Below are 27,672 nucleotides of genomic sequence, written 5' to 3' on the forward strand. Positions count from 1 at the left end.
CCTCAGCGTCATAGCACTCCTGCACAAACGCCAATCCTGACCCCATCATACACCTGAATCCCCTGCCCTGAGCCCCTCCAACCCCCGCATGCCCAAACTCCTGCACCCCCACATCCTCCGTCCACTGTCATAACACTCCTGCACCTCCCACACCCCAATCTTGTGCCTTGAGTCCATCATACACCCAAATCCCCTGCCCTGAGCCCCACATACACCCCAACCCAGACTCCTGCACCCCCACATCTCCAGCCCCCACCATAAGAGTGACACAAGACAGCCTGAATGAAGTTGGATTTGGCCAGTTATGATGTAAACTTCAAAGAAATGTGCGAAAAGATGCAGCAGCAGAAGTCCCATTAAATAAAGTCTGTGAGTACAATGTTTCATTTATGTTAATATTAATCATTATGTCAATTATCAATAATATTAAGTTGTATATTATCAGTCATACAAATGACTGTGGAGGCCCAATGCTCCATTAGGAGCCTAAAGGACAAATAAATACGGCTCTTTGTTGACCACTTGTTCTGAATTTTGATGTAGTTTGGCTCTTAGGTTTGAAAAGGTTGCCGACCTCTGGTTTATACTCCTCTATGGCAGTGCTCCAATCATGTGAGACGTCACTCCAGTCTCTGGCTTCTAAGTGTTCGTGTACAGACACCTTAGATCAGGGGTTCCCAACCTTGTTGATACCTGGGACCAGCAAACCCATTCACAAACTTTTGGTGGACCAGCAACATTTTTATTTGCATATTTACATATTCATGAAAATGATGAATATGCAAATAAAATGTTGCCGGTCTGCCAAAAGCTCAAGCCCCAAAAGCTCAAGCCCCAGTGCCAGCCCTAACCCTTAGAGCCCTCTACCCCTTCACTACCCCCCAGTGCCAGCCACTGACCCCAGAGTCCCCTGCATCCAACCCGCAAGAGACTCCCCCAGAGCCAGCCTCCAATATTACCCATAGCCCCCTACTACTAGCTCAGCCTCCAGTACTAGCCCTGCCCCTGGAGCAGGGCTGGACAAAATATGGCCCAGGGGCAGGATTTGACCCGCCAAGCCACAAGATCTGGCCCGTGGACCACCCTGCCGGGACCCTCAGGCACACGCAGCTGCTGTGTTTACCCTATGCGCCCTTCTGCACTCAACCTCCACCCTAGACCCTCCCCTCCCCTCCACAGAAAAGTGCAGCCCTTGACAACTTACCAAAATCTTGCAGTGGCCCCCCACCAAAAATTATTGCCCACCCCTGTCATGGAGCCCCAGGTGCTTGCCCCATCCCTCTTGCCTAGCCCTGCCCTGCTGCCTGCATCGCAGCAGGGCTGAGGCTGGGGTACAATGTCCGTGCCTCCCCTCCTGCCGCAGCTGTTGGAAGAAGCATATCCTCCCCCTTCTCTCAGCCAAACAGTGCCGGGCAGGGTGGAGTCTCCTTCCCACTGCTGAAGAGCGACTCTCTGCACGGCAGGCCTTGCCCCTGCCCGCGCTAGTTGGCTGAGTGAAGGGGCAGGACATGCTTCTCCCAACAGCCGGAGCGGGAGCGGTGCACCCCAGCCCCCAGAGCCACCACAGCCCGGCAGCCAGAGACCTGCGGCCCAGCGGTTGGGAACTTAGATAACTAGCTGATTGCTCTGTCTTGTCTTCTTAGTATGAATCAGGGGTCCTCGCACCTTCTCCTTGTGTTCCTTCCCAGTATCCCACTTCCCCACTTACCTCAGGGCTTAGGTCACCGTCCCCCCAACGAACCTAGTCTAAAGCCTTCCTCGGTAGTAATGAGTACTAGCTGTGGGATTTGTATTTGTTTTTATTGTGTCCTACGTGCCACTTTATTTGAACTTTCTTTCAATTTATGTGATCGTTCAATTAAAATTTTAACTAATAACTGAATTTTTTTAAACAAAGCCATCTGAGTGCAATGAACCTAATGCTCTTACAAGAACCCTAGTGAGAATAACAGGGCTCTGCTAAAATCTGACCAAACACGTTATAAAAGGACATTAGTTATGTCATTAATCATGGCAAAGAAAAAAGCAGAGAATGTACAGGTATCAAGGTAGCTTGGTTTTATTTAATTCAGTTTTTACAGAAGAAGACTGAAGGGCTTAATACTAGGAATTACACAGAAGAGATGGTATTAAGGCAGAATCTTAGTGCACCAAGGCAAAGCCGAAAGAGGAAACATGTTCACAAAGAGGTCATATCATTGAGAGCATGGTCAAGCTCCTCGCTGATAGCTTTGTATTTCAGCTTCTGAGCATACAGCTCATCTACAGGTTGAAGGGCCCAAGGCAAGGAGTTCAGCAAGAAATGCAGGAAAACAGTCCGCAGAGTAGAGAATACGGAGAACAGACGGAATGCAGCAAATGAGGATGCACAGTGGAAAATAAAGATGAGAAGAAAACATGTAAAGAAGAGAACATTAAAATATAAGGCAGAAGCAATACACATGAACTAACTGCCCAAATGTCAGGCGTTTCAGTTTAATAACATTTTTTCAGCCATGTTTTAGAAAAGATTGAGAAGCCAGCGCTTCCTAGTGGTCACAAATGAGTCAGGATATAATTGATTCTTGTAAATTGAGTACAGTGGCCCCTTGATTAGATGCAATTGGTATATAAAGATGCAAATAGTTGGCTAAAAGTAGCTTTTAGTTTTAATCATTCCTTTTTTGGAAGAGAAGGGGCGAGTAACTTTGATAACTAAATGTCATGCCATCACCCCCTGTTTTCTAGACAGCTTTAACTATTTTTTGGTGCTTCTTATATGCTTCTACCCTGCTTGACAGACGCTTTAATTTTTGTCCATTCCCCGATGTGACGTTTATTAAGAGTATCAGAGCTTATGAGCAAAAGTGAAGAGATCAGGAAATATGAGCAGTCTTCCTTTCAACTAGGGTTATCTATTAAAAGTTCCTCACCCTTAATTTCAGGTGACTTTTCAATGTAAATATAAAATTAAACTGAGACTTTGTTTTCTCATTCTATTCTGCTATGAAATTGTCCTTGTCATAGACATAGAATTACCAAACAAGGATTTTATTTCTTCACTGTTTTATAATTCGATTAGGGTTGCCAGCTCTTAGGACCGAACAGACCAGACACCATTTGCGGCAGTGGTGTCCAGTCCGGGAGAGTTGGCATCCCTAAATTAGATAAATATAGAGCCTGACAGAATAATGGCAGGAAAATGTGTTGTTCGAATCAACTGATAGAAATAAGCAACCCTGTCCTTTTTGGGTTGGAATACATTTTCAACCATGCCGAAATCTAGTTTGGTTTTGGACCCACGCATATGTCTGCAGACCAGTATGTGGCCCTCACATCTCCACTATTTTCCTCAGAGAACTAAGTTTTGAAGAATGTATTCAAGCAATTTATAGTAACCAAACACATTAAGGAACAATACGTCTGCACATATGAATCTCACGTGCCTTGCTTTCAGTTTATAGGACAACTTTTGTAGAACTCATCTGAGATAACTGATTTAGCCTAATAATAGTGAGTGCCACTGATTGGCTTAATCAGGACAAAATGATCTTAAGTTCAGCAGGGGACACATTTGCCCTATGACAAGGGTTTTATGGAATAGAATTCTGTAGGAGTGTGTGTGTGTGGGGGGGGGGGTTAATGTTCAGTTTAACATTCTGTCCCATTAAGAGTTCAGACATATTTTTAAATATTCATTTCTTAATCAGGGCTATAGGCCATCCACAAATGCAGATGATTCTATAGTAATAACAAATGGATGCATTTTGGGGGGGGGGGGAATATTGAGGAAAAAAGTAAATATTACAGGCAGTCCCCGGGTTACATGGATCCGACTTACATCGGATCCCTACTTACAAACGGGGTGAGGCAACCCCGCACTAGCTGCTTCCCCCCAGCAGACCAGGGAGATGCGAAGCTAGCGCTCCCCCCCCCCCCCAGCAGACCAGGGGGACGTGGAGCGGCTTTTCTCAGCAGACACCTCAGCTTGAGAATAAAGGACTGAGGGAAGTGAGGTGTGGGAGAATAAAACTGAGCTCTGGAGAAATGTTTGGCTAGAGTTTCCCCTACAATATGTACCAGTTCCGACTTACATACAAATTCAACTTAAGAACAAACCTACAGTCCCTATCTTGTACGTAACCCGGGGACTGCCTGTATAGCACAACTCTATTTAATGGTCTAACTACAGGTAATTATAGTAGTATAAAGATTTTCCAGATAATCTACAAAGTACATAGATTAGTACAATGAATTGTTTCTCAGTTTGAAACTAATAGAACTTATGAAAACAGTAACAATTTTAAAAGTCATTTCATACCTTCCAGATCATCAATACTCTTTTCCAGTTTAGCAACTGTTCTTTCTGCAAACTCAGCACGTGTTTCAGCCTGGTAAAAGATATACAGAAAAAAAGTCTTGGATACTGGACAAGAAACAATCTCCGATGAAATGCAAATGTATTGAGATAGATTGTCTCACCTCCTTCAGTTTGTCAGTGAGAACCTTGATTTCTTCTTCATATTTATCCTCTTTTTCAGAGTACTGTGAAAACAGAGCGAACAATCTGTTATGGGAACTGGCAGGACAATTAATGCCGCAGACAATCTTGTTAAGCTACTGTTAGCAGGTAGTAGCCTCCTGTCTTAAAATGCCTTTTCTTAACTATTATCATCCTGTTTCTAAGATGCAACCATGTAACTGTCTTTCTGTAGATTTCTTGTTATCCCATTGTTTAAATAAAATTCAGAATGGTTTGTCTTTTGCTTGGAGACTATGCTTTCTATCCTGGACGGTGGTGGTGGTGTGTTAAAGATGGATGGATGGATGGATGGATGGATGGATATATATATATATATATATATATATATATATATATATATATATATATATATATATATATATATATATATATATATTGAAGTAATTCCATTCCCTGGGAACAAGCTATTCTTCACCAAACGACTTATTTTCAAATCCCTCCTCAAAAGTCAATTATTTGGACTACAGTTCTACCTTTAGTCTCAGTATCTGCACCCATTCTGGTACTCAGATACTTGAATTAAATTATCATAAAAACCAAGAAGTGGATGTAAGGTTGGTTCCCATCCCCCAATTTTGTAGTTCTTGTAAAACACCCCACCAGCTGTCTGCTTTGTACTTTTCCTCTACACTTTATCCAGCATGTCTCATCATTTGTAAAGTTCTGTCTGAGTTCCTCAGGATGGGGATCATGTGAATTTCAGTATACCTGTCCAGTAATACAATACAACTTCTAAAGGATACAATAATTAATACGATTCCTGCCCTGTTAGTCTTGTGTGCTAGAAAACTTTTAAGTGATGCCAGCAAACAGATTCAAAAGCAAAAAGTTTGGGTAATGTGTAGTTAAACCTGTATTAATGCCCTGTACAATCTGTGCATTCCCCAGAACTCAGTATTGAAAAAAACATAAATGCGAAGTTCACTCCAAAAGCCCCTAAAGGGTATTAACTATTAATAAATAAATATACCCTCTCATATCCCCACACTAAAAAACAACCCCGCACCTCCTGAAAAAATAAACCTCTCCCAACTACAAACAGTAGAAAAATGGGCAATGCACAGGTAAGCTCACCCTTTCCATTCAAATCCTTGTTTCTTTCCCTCTTCAGTTGCTTGACCCCTGCTCCCCCAGCTAGAAAACTTAGATTTAACAATCAGTTAACATAGCCTCACAATGCTGCGTAAATAGGTGTGTCTTGTAACGTAACTTGAGTCTAATTAGGGATGTAAGAGACTAGTCGCTTCCCCCACACCTTGCTGCCTGCTCTTAAAAGCCCCTAATGGGGCTCTTGTACATCTTAAAAGGAAGTTCCATGCTCCCTGCAAGGCTTCCGCTTTTGAACTGTAGCAAGAGCCTGGTAGGGTTCTTCCTACAGTTCAAAGGCAGAGGCACCCTTATACAATAATTGAATAGTCAATGGAAAACCCATCGACTATTCGATTAATTAATTAGTCTACATTTAACATCCCTGGGTCTAATATGTTGCATAGCACAAGGGATCCATGTGCTAATTCCACACAATTGGATTCCCCGTTAGATTGTCACAAGCCCTACCACAAACCAATGGACTTGCTTTTTGCTATCTGATTCATGATACACATGAATTCTTCCAATGATTCATTAGTTAATCAATATAAAAAGCATGACACATTTTCAAATTCCTCTTTTTTTGTGATTGCTGTAAACTTGTATCGCCAACCCTCCATTTTTCTTGCTGACCCTATGCATCCTTTGTTCTTAACCAGGAAGAACCAACCTTCTCAGACTGAGCCTCCAGGGACTTCAGGTTGTTAGTGACATTTTTTAGCTCCTCTTCAAGGTCACTGCATTTTCTGCACAAAGACAAAGGTGATCAGATCATTTCTTCTCCATGCATTATGTTTGGTTTCCAAATGGACTAATCAAGTAAAATATGAGCCAATTTGTCAGATACCCTCAGTGCACTAAGCTTGGCACTAATGGTTGCCCAAAATGCAGATTGTGTTTAATAGAGTTTGTAGCAAAATATAGCTTGGTAGGCATTCGTGACAGAACAAAAAAGTCTTTCTTGAATCTTAGCACTCCATACTCTCTTCTGTGAACAGGTGTCTTCTGTTAATTGTATCAGGAATTTAATTAGAACATAAAAATGACAATATTGGGTCAGACCAATGGTCCACCTAACCCAGGGCTGAGCAAAATACAGCTCAGGTGTTGGATCCAGCCCACCAAGCCACCAGATCTGGCCCATGGACCACGGTGCCAGAACCCTCAGGCAGGCAGCTACACGGTTTAAAGCGCAAGTCCCTGTAGCTCTCTGCTCTGCAGGGTGGGGAAAGCTTTGTGTGATCTCCCCTCCCCCAGCCCAATCCTCAGCTCCAATTGGCCTGAAACTACCGGCCTATAGGAACAGATCCCAGCCAATCTCCCAGCTCCTGATGGGTGGAAACAACCAGCCAATAGGAGCTGAGAGAGTGGCCTGTGGGATGGGAGCAGCACAAATCTCTTTCCTCTCCCAAAACTGAGAGCCAGTGGAGGGAGCAGCCTGCAGTTTCAAGTGGGGCTGCAGCAGGCAGGAGCCTAGCCTGCCTTGGGGTGCTGCAGGGCTGCTGGCTTAGATGAGTGCCTTCCAGCCAGAGCCTGCCCCTGGCACCCCAGCCCCTCCTGCACCCCAACTTTCTCCCCCAGGTCACCATCCGCACCCTCTGCACCCCCCTGCTCCAAGGCACAACTCCCTCGCAGACCCTGTACCCCCGCCTACACCCTCCCTCAGGCCAGAATCCTCTCCTGCATCCAAACTCCCTCCCAGACCCTGCACCCCCTCCTGAATGCCAGTCCCCTTCTGTACCCAACCTCCCTCCATGAACTGATCTAATTTTTTTTTAGCTTAGTTATTCTTTTGGGCTTCAAAACAACCATGGCAACAAGGTCTACAGTTTGACTGCATTGTGTAAAGAAGTATTTCCTTATTCTTTAAACCTGTTGCCTGTTGATTTGACCCTGCTGGCTCTTACATTATAGCAAGGGGTAAATTATGTTTCCTTATTCACATTCTCCATACCATTCATGAGTATGCCAAGCTCTAGGCCTAATAGATTTCCCATTAGAGGTTTTTTTACATTTGTGATTTTCGTTTGAAATTCCTGAATGGCAGGGGCCTAAAGCTTTTAAAAAATATTCTGCAGGAAATTCCATCTCTGACTAGCTCTAAACACTGGCAGCCTTTATATTAATGAGATACAATACATGGATCCCACAGTGATGCTTCTGTGAAAACCTGGAGTGAAGGCTGTACATACTGTGCAGGCCAAGGTTAGGGGATGTGATCCTGTGGAGATCCCTTCCTCTCCCACCTAACAAGGGAACTGAGGGTATGTCTACACTACCCTCCTAATTCGAACTAGGAGGGTAATGTATGCATACCGCACTTGCAAATGAAGCCCGGGATTTGAATTTCCCGGGCTTCATTTGCATGAAGCCGGCCGGCGCCATTTTTAAATGCCAGCAGTTCGAACCCCATGCCGCGCGGCTACATGCGGCACGGAGTAGCTAGTTCGGATTAAGCTTCCTAATCCAAACTAGCTGTACTCCTCGTGGAATCAGGAGTACAGCTAGTTCGGATTAGGAAGCCTAATCCGAACTAGCTACTCCGTGCCACGTGTAGCCGCGCGGCACGGGGTTCGAACTGCCGGCATTTAAAAATGGCGCCAGTCGGCTTCATGCAAATGAAGCCCGGGAAATTCAAATCCCGGGCTTCATTTGCAAGTGCGGTATGCCTACATTACCCTCCTAGTTCGAATTAGGAGGGTAGTGTAGACATACCCTGAGAGAACTGCCAGGTCTCTGGGTAAGCTATGGGAGGGCCCAGCTCTGTGCTTCTGCAAGAGGTGGGTTCTTGAGTGGAAGGGACAGGATGGGGAGTTGGCTTCCCCTTCCAGCCCTACAGTGCTGCCTGGTGCTTTGGTTTAAAGGGCCTGGAGTTCCAGCCGCTGCTGCAGTAGCAGGGGTCAGGAGTCTTGGGCCCTGTTGAATTGCTGGACCTAGGGCAATTGTCCACTGTACCCCCTCACCATCCGCAGACCAGTGGACCTAATAAAGTCTTTCCATCTCTAGTTTGATATTCCAAAATTATTTATGTACGAGCAGAACCATTCTGAACAGCCACTCACAGTTCTGACACCTCAGCGCGTTCCTCAGCTCGTTCTAGTTCACCCTCCAAAATGACCAGTTTACGAGCAACCTGCAGAGAGAGAGAAAGAGATGAATTATTTCCCCCATTTTCTCCCTGCAAAGAACCAAAGCCCTGAAGGTTTCTTGTTTCATGTTAAGTGTCAATCTGTTAGAAACTGCATCTTTGTGACCTTGCTGTGCCCACAAATATATTCCAAACTTGTAATACCATTGTATGGGAAATGCACAAACAAATAGCATTAAACAGAGCATATGACTGTTTGGAGTTCTTCCAGACTCTTTCTTTATAAATGTTCCCACCAAAGCATATAGCACCTGCTGCTTCCTTACAGGACTCTTTTACCTCTTCATATTTGCGGTCAGCCTCCTCAGCAATGTGCTTAGCCTCCTTCAGCTGCATCTCCTGAATTTCCATTTTTTCTTCATCCTTCATTGCTCGGTTTTCAATAACCTTCATACCTCTAGATAAGGAAGCAAAATGGATTGTTTTAGAGAGAGCGGGGTAACTACAAGCCAGCCAAACCAGTTCACATTTTGCCTAATAGGCCCTGATGTGAACGTCTTAATATCTAACTACTGAACCCAAACCAACCGGTCATGTTTTTAATGGCTAACAAAGTTTCTGATAAAACTAGTTGGCATGAATCTCTACTTAACAGACTGTCTGAATTTAGTAGTGCTTGTAGCTATTGAATGACACAGGATTCTTCCTTAATTTATTGTGCTGCTTCCATTTAGAGAAAGCTCAAGAAACTTTAAGTAGATTGAATGATACAAGCAAATAAACAAACATATCTGAGAGATACCAATAGGAACTTTTCTTTTTAAAACCTTATTCAATTTTGTAGGAGGAAAAAGCTAGAAATAAAATAGGTAAATACTTTTTCTCTGTGGCTTTACAGAGGAAAAGTATTTATCCAAGATAGACTTTTCAGGCCAAATTTGTGTATAGGTGCTGAGAAACGTTTTTACAGCAGTTTGCGGGCCATTACTATCAAAGGCCAATGCTAAATCTGTTGGATCCAATGTTTCCCTTCACAGCAACTAATGAAGTTTCTAGACTCTCGCCTGCTGAGCTGGGAAGCCAGGAAGTGGGGATGCTGGAACAGGCTCACTGACAGGGAGAGGCAAAGGGGGCAGTTGCCTTGGGGGTCGGCAATTCAAAGGGGCCCAGGGCTTCCGGCTGCTACCATTGCTACTACGGCAGCAACCGGATCTTTGGCCCCCTTTTGAATTGGCACCAAACTGCTGCTCCGCATGGCTCTGAGGGCTGGAAAGGAGCACATGCTGTGGTCTGGGTGGCGGTGAGGGCTGGCTGCCGCAGCCCCACTCCTTCCGCCCGAGACCCCGTCCCTTCCAGGGCATGGAACCAGTCCCCCTCCCATGTCGTCCCCCAGGGCTTCGCAATAGCTGTTGGCTCCTGCTGTGCTGTAACTACAGGTGTTGAGGGGTACGGCACCACCCCCTAGTTTAAAGTGATTTCCATCATCTATAGCAGTGTTTCTCAACCTTTTTTTTTATAAAGTACCCCTTCTTTAAAAAAAAATTATAAGTACCCCTAGTACTTAGTTTTCAGACACACACATTTTTTTTCTACTATTGCAGCATATTTGTTTAATCGTAGCCGGGTGGGCGATTAAATTTTTGGGTGTAAAAAGTACAAAAATAATGAAGTGCTGTAAAACTTAAAAAAAATTCAGTTTTCTCCAAATTTCACTTGTCACCCCCCCCCCTGCAGACTTCTCTTGAGTACCCCACCCCTAAGGGTTCTCGTACCACTGGTTGAGAAACACTCATCTATAGGGTTTACAGTTTTGTTTGGTGGCTTTCAGCACCCCACCATTATATTTGTTCCAGCATGACTGCCATCAAGACTCATATGCACATAGAATTCAGAGCTCAGCTGTGATTCTTGAAACTCCATTACTTTTCCAGATAGCAGATCCAGCAAGAGGCACCAAGTTGAAGAAAACCCTCCTTCAAAATAAGTGTTCTGTTCTCAAAATACCATACTCTCTGCCTGAGATGTTTGGGTAAAGGATATATATCTGATCAGTGTCCCTCTGCCATAAATTAACCAACTAGGCCCTTATACTTTGGCAATCTTTTCTATAGTCTATTGATGGGAGAGGCCTTTAGCACTTTAGCCATTTTCAAGGAAAAAAAAAAGCCAGATGGAAGCCTGCTGGGGACATGTGACAATTAAAGGGGCCACAACCGCATTTCAGCCCTTTTCTTTTTCCTCAACCAATTTTCCCTGGTGGTCACCTGGGGCTGCCAATTGGTTAGGAGCAGCCCAGTGTGGCGTCGCAACAGATTATAGGCCCTTCTTCACAGCCTAGATGTTGGAGTGTCCTACTAGGGTGGCCACTAGAAGGAGATATGTAACATTCTCTGCCAGTGGAATACATAGCTAATTTCTAGACAGCAATATAATCTTGAATTCTATTTCCCTAGGTGGGAAATTGTGGATAGGCAAAAGTATGTTACAAGTATCTGCACAAACAGCATAGTCAAACACTTAGATTTGGCATATTCATTATAAAATGCATTGTGGTTAAGAGCATGAATATTGGGTTCTATTACCAAAGCTGCCATTAGTTACTTGTACAATATCATAGCCTCTTCTGCAATTACCTCTTCTGCAAAATAGGGTGGTTAATATGTATCTGCTTCAAAAGCTAGGTGTTTGAGGAGTTGCCCAATAATAAAACGCTGTAAGTCAGGAGTGGGGAACCTTTTTTGGGTCGAGGGCCACTGACCCACAGAAAAATCAGTCAGGGACCACACACAAGTGAGAAGCAAAACAAAACAAAACAAAAAAGAAACCCTCACTAATGTGGTCTCCCACTGAGAAGAAACACTCCCCGTATTCCTCTCGCACACTAGAGATTAGGGTGGCCCAGGCTAGATTTTGTGTGCTCCAGCACCGCAGGAGCAATTGGGTGATAGGGTGGGCTGGAGACCCAGCACAGACTCCCCAATGCTGTGGAGGGGCACTGAGCCTTGGGGGCTGGATCCAGGCAAGCCGGGGGCCACATCCGGCCCCTGGGCCTTAGTTCCCCACCCCCCGCTGTAAGTACACAGAAGCATTATTGATCAATGGAAGACATGAGACTAGAATGTGTGATCTCTTGCCACACAGTCCAATGCTCTTCAGCTTAGCTAAGTGGTGGGTCACCTCTGGCCTGTCAGGATTTTAGGAGTGGCCTGCGAGACATTTTGTTTACCACTGCTCATGTGCAGGGTTGCTGGATTCAGCTGATTGTCGTCCATGTAGGTTTTTTTTCCTACCAGTATTACTAAAGTAACATGCATGTAATCAAGGGTTCATTAAGTGAGGCGCATGCTGATTCCTCACATTGACTATGAACTCTGCTCACTCTACAGTCCATCAAAGCACTGCTACAGTTCAATCTGCACACCCTGCAAATGCTAGGTATATATGCAAGTGAGCAAAACTACCTTATCCTGGCACACAGTCTTGGTTACAATCTTACAGCCCACTGAGATGGAGTGCTGCTCATGGGGCCCACTCACTAGCCTCCGTTACCCACCCCTGGCTTGGATCAATGAATATTCTGAGGGGGGAAGGCAGTTAGCACTCCAAACAGGAGCCAACTCAAATGCTGTATATATTGTATGCATATGATACAGAAAGCTCAGCAAGCTCTGGAAGCCCATGCCATGCAGTTGCAATGTTCAGAAAATGAAAAGCAAGCCTATCATAGGTTATACTGTGTATGTGTGAATTATTTTTCTGTACTTGTAACTCGCAAAAATATGAATATATTGTCATGTAGAAAACAAAATGCCTCTCCAATCTCAGGACTACTCTGCTACCGATTTTAAAGTTTCTATCCCAAACTTTGGAGACATGAGAGTGTTAAACCAATCAGAGATGCTATTTAATATCACTAGATTTCACTGTCCTCATTCTTGAATACACTTGGAGCAAAAATGATTCAACTTTCAATCTGAGGCAGTAACCAACCTGGAAGCTTTCAGTCTAAATCATCATCAGTTGTCCAAGTTTTAGGCATTTGAAAACAGTTCTAATAGAAAGTTTTATGCAATTTAGACATTGAATAAGTATATATTGAAGGTCAAGTAGTAACAATACTATAAAGGCTGAGGGCTCAGCTCTACTCCCCCTAAAATCTGTCATCTGTCTTCAATAGAAATTGGAGTGGCAAAGTTAAACACTTCTTTGGGGCTATCAATTGGGAATTCTTCTGTTTGAATTACTTGCATCAGGATTCTTAGCAGCATTAGTTTGAGAGTTCCTTTTGAGTTTGTGACGCATTCAATGGTACGTACTCTCTTGAATTGCACTCAGCAACCTCAGTTGTAAATTCATGAACTTTTATGTTTAATTATTATTATAATAGCCTAGGTGTGTGCATGCTGCTCAGGAGGTAAAGTTTTACCCAGTAGTGGTAACAAACTTTGTTAAAGCAAAATGGGACACCAATTACAATAGTGAGAAAAAAGTGGGGTTAGAGAGGAACAGGACAAGGGAGAATACAGCCCTGAGGAAGTCTAGCTTCCCCAAAGTGGACAGCGGGGGGGGGGGGGGGGGGGATGATGATATATTGCAAGTCCTCTCACTTTTTGGATAAAACGGGGAAATGTCCAATGGGAACAACTTAGTAACCAGTTACAGGATCAATACCACTCTTCTGATTGTGTCCCTTATTTCTCATAGTACTATATGTGAGTGGGAGAAGGAACTAAAGTGCACCAAGTCTCTAAAGCCTACAAAGACTTAAAATATCCCACTACTGGGATTTTCTGATGTAAGTCACTCATCTATATAGTTCTTTTCAGGTACATCTAGACTGCGTTGCTATTTCGGGATATCGGAAGTATCCCGAGATAGCAACGCCACGTCCAAGGAATGCGTCCACTATTTTGATTTTTTTCGAAATAACAGATGTGCTCTTTTGTCGTCCCTGTAAACCTTCTTCTATGAGGCATAAGGGATGGCTCAAAAGAGCACTGTATTTCGAAATTTGGTGCTGTGTAGACACGCCAAATTTCGAATTAGCGTCTTTTGAAATTAAATTGAAAAAAGATATGCAATTTGCATTTTTTCGATTTTTGAGTGCAGTCTAGATGTAGCCTTGGATGCATACCTCTCACTTTCATCTGCTGCCTTCTCTGCCTCTTCCAGTTTCTGCAGGGCTGTGGCCAGGCGTTCTTGGGCACGATCCAGCTCCTCTTCCACCAGCTGGATACGCCGATTCAAAGCTGCCACTTCACCTTCAGCCTATGCAAAACAGTCATACAGCACTAGTTAAATAAAACCCAACTCGCTAGACAGCAATAATGCAAAACAATCCCCTCTGATAACTTCATTTTCACTATTTATATGCATGGAACTCTAGGAAGAGATGCTTTTTAAGTTTTTTCCTACATACACCCACACCTCTTGTTCATCACTCTGAATTAACCACTACAAATCTGTTTAACAAGAAAAAAATGTTTCAACTAAGTGTACTGTGGGAGATGGGAAGTTCTATATGTAGAAATCTAGCTGGAACTTTTTTCTTAATCTTCTAACTCCCAGATAGCTCAGTCCAGAAATTCCACATTTGGTTTATTTTTGTGGCCTTCTCAAAGATCCTAATCCTAGCTTTGGACGGCTTGCTAATGGAATTCAGTTCAAGCGGCTTCTTCATACATTAGGGGCTCCACTGGCTGTACATCTCACAAAGCTCAGAAGTTGGGATAGGCCAGGGGATGGTCTGGGAGCCAGCCAGAGAATGTTATTCGTTTGTTTTAAGTGCATGCGGCACAGGAAGAAACTTTCAAAAAATAATTCTACTTCGTTTTCAACCATTTCTATATAGCTCTCTGAGGGTGGGGGGGGTGGGGGGGGGAGAAGGACAGGAGACAGGGAAACAGTGTAGGGCCAGTGATGGAAACTGGGGGAGCTGGCCTGATGAACTCTTCCTGCTGTCAGGACCCCTGTCACTATGCAATTCTTGCATGTAAAAGAATACAGAATTCCCATCACTGTGAAAAAATGTAGTAGGCATCTTGCAGTACAGAGTCCTATTACTATCAAAGGCCGTGTCCAGACTCAGGGGTTTTTTCGGGAAAAGTAGCCTTTTCCCGAAAAAAATTCCCCTGCGTCCAGACTCAAGCCGCGTTCTTTCGAAATTATTTCGAAAGAACGCGGCTTTTCTTTCGATGGCGGTAAACCTCATTTCACGAGGAAGAACGCCTTCTTTCGAAAGTTCCTCTTTCGAACGCAGAAGGCGTTCTTCAATGTAAAGAGGCCGTCTTCGAAAGAGAGCATCCAGACTCTCTGGGTGCTTTCTTTCGAAAAAGCGGATTTCTCTTTCGAAAGATCCGCCTGCAGTCTAGACGCGATCTTTCGAAAGAGGCTCTTTCGAAAGAAGTCTGCAGTCTAGACATAGCCTAAGATAACCCATTCTGGCTTGAATATTCAAAGGGACAGATCACTAACTGATAGCCTCCCAGATGCCTCTTGTGACTAGCCAGAAACTTTCGGAAGGATTCTCCAATGGCATCAACTTTCACTTGTGAGATTCAAGGCCTATCACTATGGTTTAGCTTTTATTAAGCTGGGATGTGGAAAGTCACATTTCCATTTTGTGTGGTCACTTAAATATTTTATCAACCCAAAACTGACATTCTGAAATTCCACTTTACCCATGAAGGACAGTGCAAATGTGTTTTTTAAATGTGACATCAGTTTGACTTATTGCTCTTTAATCCATCCTCTGTTTTTTGTTTTCTGCATAAAGGCCTGAAAAATACCAGACAATATAGTGATCTTGGCAGAGGGGGGAGTTAACAAACTTTTCCTATAAAATGAGACCATATATTTTTGCCATAATCTAAAAGCATGTTTATCAAAAAGCACATACACTTCCTGCTACATTAATAGGTTTTTCTAAATCACGTAGCTGCTGTAATAATCTGGAAGGAAAATACTGTATGTAATGAAATATGTATATGTCTTGTTAGTCTAAAATGGTGGTCTCCAAACTTCTTACCTTGCACCCATCTTTACCCCCTCAGTGCCCCTTCCCATGGCTGGAAGCAGGGCCGTTGCTCTGGGAGAGGGGATACAGAGGGGGTAAGGTGGCCAAGGCTGGACTTGAGAGTGGAGCTGGCAGCTAGGACCTGGAGCAGAGCTGAGTGGTGCTCCTACCTTGTGGGGGCTGTTCCAGGCCCGAACTGCAAACCAACCCCCACCCCCCATTGTTCATGTCCCTCCTACGAGGGGACGTGCCAGCAGAGAGCAGCGGTTTTAGGATTCAAATCTCCAACTTCTTAGGATGGCAACTGCTCCCACACTGGAGGCATTTCATTAATGTAAATTGATTTCAGAGGAGATAAACTAAATATTACCAGGTTGGCTGGAGGAACAATTTTAGGTACTTAATATGGATATCTTGGGGGCAACAATAATTAAGGGAGTCTGAAGGTGCAAACAGGAGACAAGGGAGAGGGTTTACCTAGCAGACATGGTTTGAAAGTGATCAATACAAATTAAGATTAAAATACCAGGAAACACTTCCTAACAAGTAAGTCTCTTTAAAGACTCTTGAATAGTCTGAGAAGTAGTTAAAGTCCCAGTCACTTGGAACACTCACAACTAGGCTAAACAAGGCAGTAGAGTAAGGTATGCAGCAATCTTGGAATGCATGCTTCAAGACAAAATGATTATTTCTGAGTGAAGGGAACCATATTTTATTAAAACACAGACTGGAAAAAAGCAAATAATAACTATTGGCAGATGGATTTTTGTATGACAAGAACTAGAGTGCCTCCTATTTTCCTAACGCAGTTTGGTAACTAGATTTTTCTAATCACAAGTGATTTAGCATTTCATTGGTTCTTTTCTTGAGTACTATCTATTGAATGTGCAGACTGCATACAAAAGCCTCTGATCAAAAAGACCTGGTTAGCAATCCAGGGCTGGTAGCCTCCTTCAACGGATGCTTTCATTTTAAGATGCAATGTTAATGAAACAGGATTCCAATCTGTAACAAGAATCAGGTATATGGGGATACCTGAAGGTTGGAGACAGTTAATTTGACCCCACCATGTACCTTGTGCCAATAACAGGGCGGGGCAGCTAGTTGATGATACTATACAGGGGTGCATCTCTTGGGAATAATTAAGCAATTTTAGGATACTCTTGTGCTAGTGGATCAGCAGGAAGCTTCTTAATCCAGGTCATCAGAGACAACCTATATCAAATTTTTGTGGGGGTGGGGAATTACATATCTCAACCATGACATAATTGTGTCTCCTTTTTTCCTTTGGGCAAACTACTGCAATACATCAAATATTCAACCAGTTTATGCTGTAAAATCTACCATTGCTTGTAAGTTACACATCTTCATTCTATGCAGGTACTTACATCTGTTGCCTTCTTCTCAGTCTGTTCCAGTTTTTCCTGAGCATCCTTAAGATTTTCTGAGTATTTATCCAGTTCATCTTCAGTTCCTTTCAACTTCTTTTGCAGTGCCATCAGCTCATCCTCTACCTTTTGAGAAAGAAAAGTAAGTTGTGAACATTTTGGCTGCTCTGCTTATTGACAAGGTTAGCCAAAGACATCTCCCTACTCTTTGTTTTAAATCATCGGTAAGATGTTAAAGTGATGCTGTGGAGAGAGATCTAATTGTGGGTTTTTCAAAGTCCCTATGTAACTTCAGTTGTTTAGATGCCAAGTAGCATGCACAGTTTTACCTAATGTGGCTGTTGAGCAGGCTGTTTGGCATCCACACAATGGAGTTCAGAAACCATGCTATGCCCATGTTTCTAAACCAAAAACCTCACCAAGGGGGGGAAATATTTAAAATGTGCATTTCCAGACAAAGTGGTGACCTAATAAGTCTTCAAATATGTTAAGGGCTGTTATAAAGAGTATCATACTCTGCTGTCCTCTCTGCAGGAAGAGAGATCTAGATCAGATATTAGGAAAAACTTTCTAACTATAAGGGTAATGAAGCACTAGCACTAGCTTTCAAGGAAGGTTGTGGAATCCCTGTCATTAGAGGCTTTTAAGAAAATGTAGACAAACACCTGTCGGGGATGGTCTGGAATAGATGTACCTGGGCCTGCTTCAGCGCAGAGACAGTGCTACATTTCTATGATCCTATAATTCAGCTGTTGTAAGTAGCCATGACTCCATATATTTCAATTTAGCTATGATAGTGCACACAAGTTGAGAATCTGACTCCATATGTCCAGGAATAGAGAAACCTCTTTATCCTGCCCTGGTCTAAAATAAAAACGCTAGCACAGCATGCTTCTCCTCAGGGAAGGCCGGGCCAAACTTGTCCCCATCACTGGAATTCTACCTACAGTACTGCCACTGTATCTAGAAATGGGTGACAGGAGAGGGATCACATGAGGATTCCCTGTTCTGTTCATTCCCTCTGGGGCATCTGGCATTGGCCACTGTTGGAAGACAAGGTATTGGGCTAGATGGACCTTTGGTTCTTATGATAATAAAGAAAAATTCATATTCATATGAAAAATGCACTGTGCCCAGTGTACCTAAGTTCAGGGAGATTTTTTATTAAACATAAATTTGAAATGTTATTAAAAAATAAATTCTATGTTTGTCCTTTACGGTACGTCTAGACTACATCTGTTTGTAGGAAAAAGCTACGCAAAATGCGCTCTGCATTTTGCATAGCTTTTTCGGATACTTTTGTCGGAAGAGGCTTTTCTGACATTTGGCCCATCTACACTGGATCAAATGTAAAAAAAAAAACCTCTTTTGAAAGCCCCCATCTTTGTAGAACGAGGAATCCAGGGGCTTCCAAAAGAGTGCATTTGCTCTTCCATAAAAAAAAGCAGAAGAGCAAACATGTTCCCTGGACATGGTGGAGTTCTTTTGGGATACCTCTTGTATCCAGCCCCCTCTCGCCCCCCCCCCAGTCTAGCCGTACCCTTGATTAAAGTCTTATTCTTTCGACTGTGCTGCTCTTTATTAATAGGCTATAGCTGGCTTGGTTCATATGTAAATACAACACATTTGTCTATTATTATCTCCTTTACAGATGCATGAGGTAGCGAATGAATTACAGAAGTTCAGGTATTAAATAGAGGAGAGTTTAGTGTCCATATCTCCCTTCGCAGGCACTGCTACACTTCACTTGATAAATCGAGGTACTGTTTGACATACATTGAATATGATCAGGACAAATGTGTTATCTAAAATCTAAATTCTAAAGGTATTGTCCACGCACCGAGGTACAGTTATTTTGTTAGCTTTGATTGTCATAACATTGTTTTCCTAAAGATTCGGGCCTTTAAACCACAGATGGTTCTCCATTAGAGGAGGGAGGTATGGGTCATCCAAGTTATGTTCCATTTTATCTCATTATCACTCAACTATACCATATAAATCCAGGCTGCATTCTAAAAAGATGCTATTTATATCCTGCTGGGAGACAGCCAGATGACAAATTGCCCCCTGCCCCTTGGAGAATTTCTGTTATCAGGACACTTCTTGTTGATAACATAGCTGGTGTGCCTGCAGCCTGTCTGATCTGTCACTGAACTCACCACCTTTTTCTGTTCTCTCCTGGGAATCGTTAATACACTGGGGAGAATGGTATAAGTTATAACTCATCCCTGTATAAGTTTAATCTATTAAAACAGTTAACATACACATAAAGGGAGGTTTTAAATTCATTTTTAGTGGAGTTCTTTTACTTTTTTAATTGTAGTCTAGAGGATATCTTTGTGATTTTGAATAACATGTTGAATATGCGCATTATTATACATTTCTGAACTTGTGCTCAAAGTAGCCTGATGCTTTGGCAAAAAGGGCTAATCTGATACTAGGATATATTAATGGGAATATTGATCAGGAGTAAGATGATACTATCTCTGTCAATGGCACTAGTCACATTACGACTGGAATACTTTCTCCACACTTTTTAAACAGAAAGGTGCAAAGTTTGAGAACATTTTGGAGGACAGCAACAACAATGATTTGTGGTCTGGAAAATGAACTTAATGATCACAGTGTAAAGGCTGTCTTTGCTAGTGTCCCCCCCCTTTTCTTATTGCCAATTGATACATGCTAGTTAATGTTGTTATAAAGTCTAGTTTAGAGATTTCACAAATATGTGAGGTTTATACTATGTTGCTCTCTAAAGAAGCACAAGATATTTAGATTATCAAAAAAAGGTTAGCTAATTATTTAATCATGGTCTATAAGTACAGGGAGGGAGAAGATATTTGCTAATAGCGGGCTCTTGACTACAGCAGATGTAGCTATCACATGATCCAGCAACTGTAAATTGAAGTCAGTAAATTTCAAATGAGAAATAAGATACAAACTTTTAGCAATGAAAGTTATTAACCATTAAAAGAGATTTGGGGCATGGTGGATTTTCATCCTTGGTATTCTTTAAATCAAAACTGGATGACTTTTAAAAAGATACGCTAGTTGACTTCAGTTTATTGGGTAGCTGAGTGATGGGCAAATACCGGCCTGTGGGCTGGATCTGGTTCACCAGAGTTAGCCGCTAGCAGACACCTGCACCGCCACTGGTACGGGTGATTGCAGCTCCGGTTGGCTGTGAATCGCCGTTCCCAGCCAATGGGAAAAGTGGGAAGTGGTGTCCCAGCCCATGTCTCCCTCAGCGACCATTGGCTGGGAATGGCGATCCTCAGCCAATGGGCGCTGCAAGCACCTGTACCTGTGAAACTGTAGGGAAATAGAATGGCGGTGGCTCACCAGGGCCTAACTCGCTAGGTGATCATTACACTCCATTTTATGCTCTAAATGTCCTAGGGAAATATTAAAAACTACAATTTTAAAAATCCCAAATCCAACAATTTTACCAAACCTCCTAATAAAAATGACAAAACAAAGCAAATAAAAAATCTATTCAGAAGCACCATAGTTGCCATTAGTGGTCTAGCCAGGACAGGACATTTGGGTGGGCCTCAATTTCGGGGGCTGGGTGGGCAATAATGGGGTTAGAGGAGGGGAACAGGAGGGATTGGGACCACCTTCCCCAACCCCTCCAGCCAGCATTGTGGGGGACAACGGACTCTCCGGCAAGGGGACCGCCTGAGTCCCAGGGCACATCCAGGGAGTGGGGTCAGGGCATGAGGGCTTGTTCTACTCTGCCTGTCTGCCCGATGCTCCAGCTGGGGCGTGGGGTCGGGACACAGGGGTAAAACCTCCACACTCCTCCCCACCTCCCTGACGGGAGTGCCAGGTGGGCAGGCAGAGCAGGGAAAGCCCTCAGCCCTGCTTCTAGACTGGAGTGGTGGGCAGAGCAGGGCAAATGCTGGAGCTGGAGGAAAGCTGGGCTGGCCCTGGATGCCAAGTAGGGGATAGTCCAACCCTGACTACACCCCTCAAAGTCATCTCTTGGGGCCTCAGTTCCCCATATATTGAAGACAATTTAATAAGCTCTCTAATATTATAGTGATGGGGGCATATAAGTACCCCAAGACTCAGACACACAAGATGGATACTGTGTATACATATTTTTCCTTAGCAGGATTCTTCCATTCAGCTGTTCAGTTTCCTCCCCTTCAGATCTCCTGTGCATAAAGGCCCCTCATATGCACCCTTTTTCTAGCAGAGGGGACTCTGGACTTTGTTCCATCCAAAGCTTGTCATTGGTATTCCTTGAGTCTGCCTGACAGGTCACTTTAGAGTGACACAATGGTCATTTCCATCTTTGCTCTGTGCATGCTGGGAATACATTTTGCTCTGTTAGACTAGACCACTGTAATTCAAGAGGAACTGCAAAGGAGAGGGAGTTCTTCTGGATTAATATTGCTGTCACTGAGAAGAGAATTTTTGCTATCTCAGGCTATGCTCTCAGACTCTGCTGATGTAAGAGTGGTGGGCCCTGTTCTCAGATTTTCCACACTGGGCTACTATTGGGCATGCTTTTTGGTTTATATTTTCTCGCTTCTTTTTCGTTCACAGCTTCCAACAATTTTCTGCCATAAATCTTTGGGTTTGTTGCTTATCACTTTGCCAAAGTTTAACTGTTTGGGATGAAATTTTGCATGCTGAAGGCTGAACTTTTCAGGAACACTTCAGCCAAAACAGTTCAGCTGCTTCAGAGAATGAGAATATGGAAAAATACATCATTGTGCCCCTATTAAAAATGCTGACCTCTTATTTGAGCAGCTGTAGCACCCCATGTTTCAAAACAAGAACTTAAGCTTTGGTAGTGTGGGTGGCCTCTGTGTCAGACTCAGGAATGTACCTTTTGCAGTCCCACTGAAAAGCCACCCAAATTTGGCGATAAGTCTTTGAAAAAAAAATCACAGTATGCACATGCTGATTTTAGCAGCTAAAAATCCCCAAGATTCCATCATCACTGAGCATGCTCAGGCCTCTGGCCACTGATCTGACTCCATGTGTTCCATCCCCACGGAGTAACTGACGATATATCACCCCCTCAGCACTTTTGTGTGTGACCAGACTAAGGATGTTAAATATCGGTTAATTGACTAGTTAAATAGTCAATGGAATTTCCATCGACTACTCAACTAGTCGATAGGCACTTACGCATTCCTCCTTTGAAATGTACAAGAGCCCCTGCTGCCTCGGTGTTTCAAAGGGGCAGCCCCACATGGCTGAGCCCAGGCTCAGCTGTGTGGAGCTGCCCCTTTGAAATACCCCCTTTTCCCTCCCCTTTGCTGCCTCTATCTGATAGAGGCAGCAAGAGGGGGAGAATTGACTAGTCGACTAGTCCTTAACATCCTTAGACCAGACCTGGGCATTGTGTTGAGATGGAGTATGGGTATTCTGACTGCTCTAGGGAGAGCACCATAGAAAATATCACAGGGACATTAATAATTCACTGCAGGATTTGGGTACACATAATTATGAGGATGCAAGAAAATAGTGAATAACAACCCATTCACTAAGCACCATTCATCTTGTGCACTGAATGAAGTAGGGATGTGGGGGAGGGGGAGAGTATGCAATACAATCTAATTAGTTGATCATAATGTACATACATACAGTTGATATACAGTATTTAGAATATTTTGAGCACTCCTGTTATATCACTAATATTCTAAATGATGAATAATTGGATTTTTTCACCTCTTTAAAGTCAGAGAGCATAATCTATTTTTTATATTTTTTAATTCAGGTCTTACCAGGTCACTACCTACAGTATTATGAGTTTTAGATTGATGGAACATGGACCAAGGTGGTAAAAATTATTTTTACAGCAAATAATGTAAACTTAAGTATAATGCCAATTAAAATTCAGTTAATTATTTCCATTTAGAAGCAGCTTTTTCCTTCTCATATTAATTCTTTTACTTTTTCATTCAGCTGTTTATTTCAGAAACTACTGAGCCAAGAAAAGCTTTAGAGATGTGAAAGCTTGAGTATCCACTATCTCTCCTTTTTTCCCAAATCCATTTTAAGCAACCTTATAGGGACAACTGGGATTGTGTATCTCCCTTATCATTTTCAGATAAAGGGTGCTTTCCCTCTTGTCTATCAGAATTTGTGTAAAACAGACTTTATGAAGCATTTCAGCTATGGTTATTTTTCAACTTTCTGTGTTCATTCAGGGTTGTATTGTTTTATGCCTGGTCTTTGGGGTGAAACGGGTGGGCCTTAAGTAGTACTGACCTTCTGGACTTGTCACTTGTAGAAATTATAGTCTGGAATATAAAAAGGAATAAGCTAAAAAAGCTGAAACTCTGCAGGAAGTGCTGTATTTGATGTGAATGTAAAGGTCAGTATAAAATCCTTGTTAGTATTGGTATGGTGCCTGCACTCCAACCCCAGTCATGGGTGCATTGAGATACAAAAAGAGGGATTGTAACCCTCTGCCGATCACATTTAGCAATGGCTTCATGTGCGTGGAAAATATTTTAATGTCTCTAGTCTAAACTATAAAGCACATTTTATTTAGAATGCTTTTGGCCTATGATGATCTCTTTTTGTTTAGAGATGTAAATTTCTCCTTTCTAGAGATTTAAGTAACAAAGGACACCCAGTGACTCAAAATGTTTGAATTAGAGCTAAATCTCACTGCATGAGACAGCTGCAGTTTGATTTGTGTACTCTACCAATTTAAAAAATCCCAAGTACAGCATTAGCAATGTATTTCTGGAATCCTACATCATATCTGTTCATACAAATAACTTCTGTTTCCTCAGGTTCAGGATTCAGTATTTCTGATTATTCCCAGTAACAGAGATCCAACCATGCTATCTGGAGTAGTTGGTCATGCTCACTTGGCTCTCAAATGAAGCACATGTCTCACGCTGAGGAATAGTTAGGTGGTCTGCATGAATTTTGCCTCAAGATTAGGTTTAATTCACGATCAGGCATTGCCTAGGAAAAAATCTGACAGTTCTACCACTGTGCGTCATTGTCTAAACTACAAAGCTCTGATCTGATATCATCTAGGAAGATGCAAGCTCAAGGAAATTAAATGAGGAATCATGTAGGATTCAAAAAAGGAACTCTTTGAAATACACTTAGTCTAGGAATGGTGCTGACCTCACAGTCCCAAATGAAAACAGATGAGCAAATAAGAAAAGTTGACAGATTGTCCCATCTGCAGGCATGAAGTATATTACCAAAATGCAAAATACTTCAAAAGAGGGTAAACAGAAAAATAGAGGAAACCTAACAATATTTTTCTGTTTTCTCACCATCCCTAAACTATGCTTCTTTCGGTCTCAATATTTTATTGCAGTTTTCTCCACTATGTCAATATACAAATGTTTTTATTCTCTCTCACCTGTTTGCACTTGTCCTCAGCTGCTTTCTTGTCTGCTTCAGCCTGTTCAGCTCTATCAATTGCGTTCTCCTTATCTAGCTTCAGCATCTGCATCTTTTTCTTGATGGCTTCCATGTTTGCTGGAGGATGGAGTTGTGTCTCTCACACACCAGGGAAGGAAAGCTTTGCAAGAACAAACTTGTAGTAAAAAGAAGTGGGAAAGTAGTAGAGCACTGCTCTAGGCATACAGGGCAGTGAATCCGTGAATGGTTGTAGTTAGCTTTAAAGTCTCAAAGATCCTTACTCAATATTTTGGATGCAGCCCAAATCTTTGTCCCCTCCCCTCCCAACTTTCCTGTGCAGTTTTCTAAGCTGGAAGCGATTCTCTAGGGGAATCTTCAGCGCTCAGTCATCTCCTTATTTGGGGCTCTGATTTCTTAAAGGAAAAAAATGTTTCCATTTTTAACCTTCTGACATAAGCAAAGGTGTTGACATATGAACACATAAGCTCAAAACAAAGCTCATTAGCAGCTCTGGGTGTTTGTAGACCAGTTTTACAGTCTACAGGGTTATGGAAAATGGTCTGGCTTCCCATATGTAGCAAGGAAGCAAGCAGAATAACATCTGGAGGAACTGGAAGGTTTCTTATGGACTTAGAAACTGAAAGAAGTTCATGCACAGAACATTTCAGACAATGACTGCACATGGAAGACAAACTACTGGTTGAACCTCCCAAAAGCACAACTCTCTGGTCCAACAACATCCATGGTCCTGATGTTCCTGGATTAGAGACCCCCCAGGCCAGGAGCTTAGTTGCAGGAGGGCTGGTGTCAGCAGGAGCCAGCCAGCATCTGGCAGTTCAGCAACCTTGCTGGAGCTTGCAGCGGGGCCAGTGGCAGCAGCAGTGCCAAGGCTGGTGGCAGCAGTGGGGCTGGGGCTGGCTGGCAGCCTATCGGAGCTGGCAGTAGGGGGAGCTGCCTGGAGCTGAAGTGGAGCTGGCAGCAGACTCAGGGGCCAGTAGCAGGGGATCTCCCCATGTCTGGCAAATTCCTTCATTTGGGACCAGGGTGCCAGACTAGGTAGGTCAAACCTGTAATAAAAACATGTATCTTATGAGAAAAAGATAACGTGTGTGTGATATGTGATGAAATGCATAACAAAACTAGAGACAGAAAATCATAAACCCTTTGGCTGTGTCTAGACTACATGCCTCTGTCGGCAGAGGCATGTAGATTAGACAGATCAGCAAAGGCAAATGAAGCCGCAAATGAAGACGTTCCCCCTGTCGACATCAAAGCCCTTTGTCGGCAGCCCCGTTATTCCTCGTGGGATGAGGTTTACCGGGGCTGCCGACAAAGGGCTTTGATGTCGACAGGGGGAACGTCCAGACTAGCGGCGAGCCAACAAACAGCTGTTGGCTCAGCGCGGCAGCCATGTAAATGTAAATGAAGCCGCGATCATTTAAATCGCGGCTTCATTTACCTTTGCTGAACAAACAAACCTACATGCCTCTGCCGACAGAGGCATGTAGTTTAGACGTACCCTTGGAGTCCTGAATTTTGATTTCAGTTAGCCTGATACGATTTCTATAAATAATCTTGCAGTTGACATTTTATATATGTAACAGAGAGCAGATTTGGTACTCAAGCTGGGGATCATAGAATCCTAGGCCTGGAAGAGACCTCAGGAGGTTATCGAGTCCAACTCTCTATCCAAAGCAGGAATAACCCCAAATGTTCATAAGCTTTAGTTTTTAGTTTGGTGCCTAACTGCCATTTTGGGGAATATTTAGGGGAATAATACATATTTTAAATTCATTTGGGACATGATGCTATAAAGCTGAAATGTTACTAGTATTTGTCCATCTGATTCCATTCATAAGCTATTATCTTTGGATATGATTGAGGGAAAGTTTCCTTTAGTTTTACTGTTGATGTATATTAATAAAGTGTGTGTTACAGAGGTGCTGTTTCCCCAGGGGCAACTCTTGTGGCACCATCTAATGTTCAGGAGACAAAAGTACATTTAGGCCCTTTTTTTGTCAGACAGGAGGGATTCTCAAACTCTCCCACAGACGGGGATGGCATGTAAGCAAACTATTTCATGCAGTTCTCTCTGCTTTCATGACCCTCTGGACTGTAACAGAAATGACGGGCTGGAAGGGACTTGAGTGCTCATCAAGTCCTACCCCTTGCCTGCACTGAGGTTGGCCTGAGTACACCAGAACATCCCTGGCTGGAATTTGTCTAATGTGTTCATAAAAACCTCCAGTGAAGGGGATTCCTTAACCTCCCTTGGAAGCCTGCTCCTAATATATAACCCTAAATCTTCCTTCCTTCCTGCAGATTAAAAGTGGGACAAGCAGCAATGTGCTCAGTGGACACGGAGAACAGCAAATAACTTGATAATTCTTCAGATGTGTTAAGGGCTGTCATCAGGTCCCCACTCAGTTGTTTTTTCTCAAAATGAACAATCCCCAGTTTTTTAACCTTCCATTGTTTTTGATGGTCTCCTCTTGATTCTTTCCAATTTCTACACATCTTTCTTGAAGTACAGTGCCTAGAATTGGAAACAGTGCTCCAACTAAGGCCTCCCACGGCTGAGTGGAGGAGGACAGCTGCCTCCCGTGCCTTACATAGCACATTTCTGTCAGCATACCCTAGAATTTCAGCCTTTTATTTACACTGCATCACATCGTTGATTCATATTCCAGTATGATCCCCAGATTTTTAGAGGTACTGCAGAGTAACACCTCTGAGACTTTTACCACCTAACAAGTGTTAAATGATCTTTAATGTTACATGGCAGTCAGTAACAAGAAGCCAGTATTACGTGGCCAGCCAACACGTTGTAGATAGCAAGTGTTTTGTGAACTAGTTTGGGAATCCTTGTTAAGCCACTTGAGTCACAAAAGTTTGTCCCCACTGGAGTGAGCTCATGTACTGATTATTTTTTTACTAACTTAGAACAGGGTTCAGCAGTCTTGGCAAGTGGCCCACCAGAGTAATCCAGTGGTGGGCCCCAAGACTCTTTGTTGAATGTCCGCAGGCATGTCCCCCTGCAGCTCCCAGTGGCCAGGAATGATTAGAAATTTCACTAAATGAATTTTACTTTTGTTTAACTGAATTAAATTGTAATTTGGTGGAGAAATAATTCTCACTGAATAGACACTTCAGTGTTCTGGAGAAAAATTGCTTCTAATTGGACTGAATTGTGAGCGTAGGAAATCATTCA

The 27,672-nt window shown here is 43.0% G+C and overlaps 2 protein-coding genes across 10 annotated transcripts in view; both read right to left on the minus strand.

Annotated features, from left to right (window-relative positions):
- The window catches only part of LOC102456979 (tropomyosin alpha-1 chain), a 97,500-nt gene extending 72,908 nt beyond the window's left edge, over positions 1–24,592 (minus strand). For 4 of the 5 annotated variants that reach the window (XR_012896720.2, XM_075903105.2, XM_075903103.2 and 1 more), the window contains exons 1-8: positions 24,460–24,592; positions 17,103–17,228; positions 13,834–13,967; positions 9,039–9,156; positions 8,674–8,744; positions 6,282–6,357; positions 4,462–4,524; positions 4,301–4,370 (exon numbers count right to left, since the gene is read on the minus strand). Coding sequence is in view for 4 of the 5 variants with exons in the window: in XM_075903105.2 (XP_075759220.1) it covers positions 4,301–4,370; positions 4,462–4,524; positions 6,282–6,357; positions 8,674–8,744; positions 9,039–9,156; positions 13,834–13,967; positions 17,103–17,228; positions 24,460–24,573 (772 nt within the window). In the remaining variant the exon portion in view is untranslated. Of the gene's footprint in view, positions 1–55; positions 2,263–4,300; positions 4,371–4,461; positions 4,525–6,281; positions 6,358–8,673; positions 8,745–9,038; positions 9,157–13,833; positions 13,968–17,102; positions 17,229–24,459 lie in introns of those variants that run through there. The other variant, XM_006110505.5, reaches the window with a different exon arrangement.
- Positions 24,593–25,125: 533 nt separating this feature from the next.
- HSD11B1L (hydroxysteroid 11-beta dehydrogenase 1 like) overlaps positions 25,126–27,672 on the minus strand; it is a 34,762-nt gene continuing 32,215 nt past the window's right edge. For all 5 annotated transcript variants that reach the window (XM_075903097.2, XM_075903099.2, XM_089774917.1 and 2 more), the window contains one exon: positions 25,126–25,528. In XM_075903097.2, the coding sequence (XP_075759212.1) occupies positions 25,126–25,528 (403 nt within the window). The remainder of the gene's footprint in view (positions 25,529–27,672) is intronic.

Source organism: Pelodiscus sinensis, chromosome 32 (assembly GCF_052426305.1).
Source record: "Pelodiscus sinensis isolate ZL-2025 chromosome 32, ASM5242630v1, whole genome shotgun sequence".
NCBI classification, from domain to species: Eukaryota; Metazoa; Chordata; order Testudines; family Trionychidae; genus Pelodiscus; species Pelodiscus sinensis.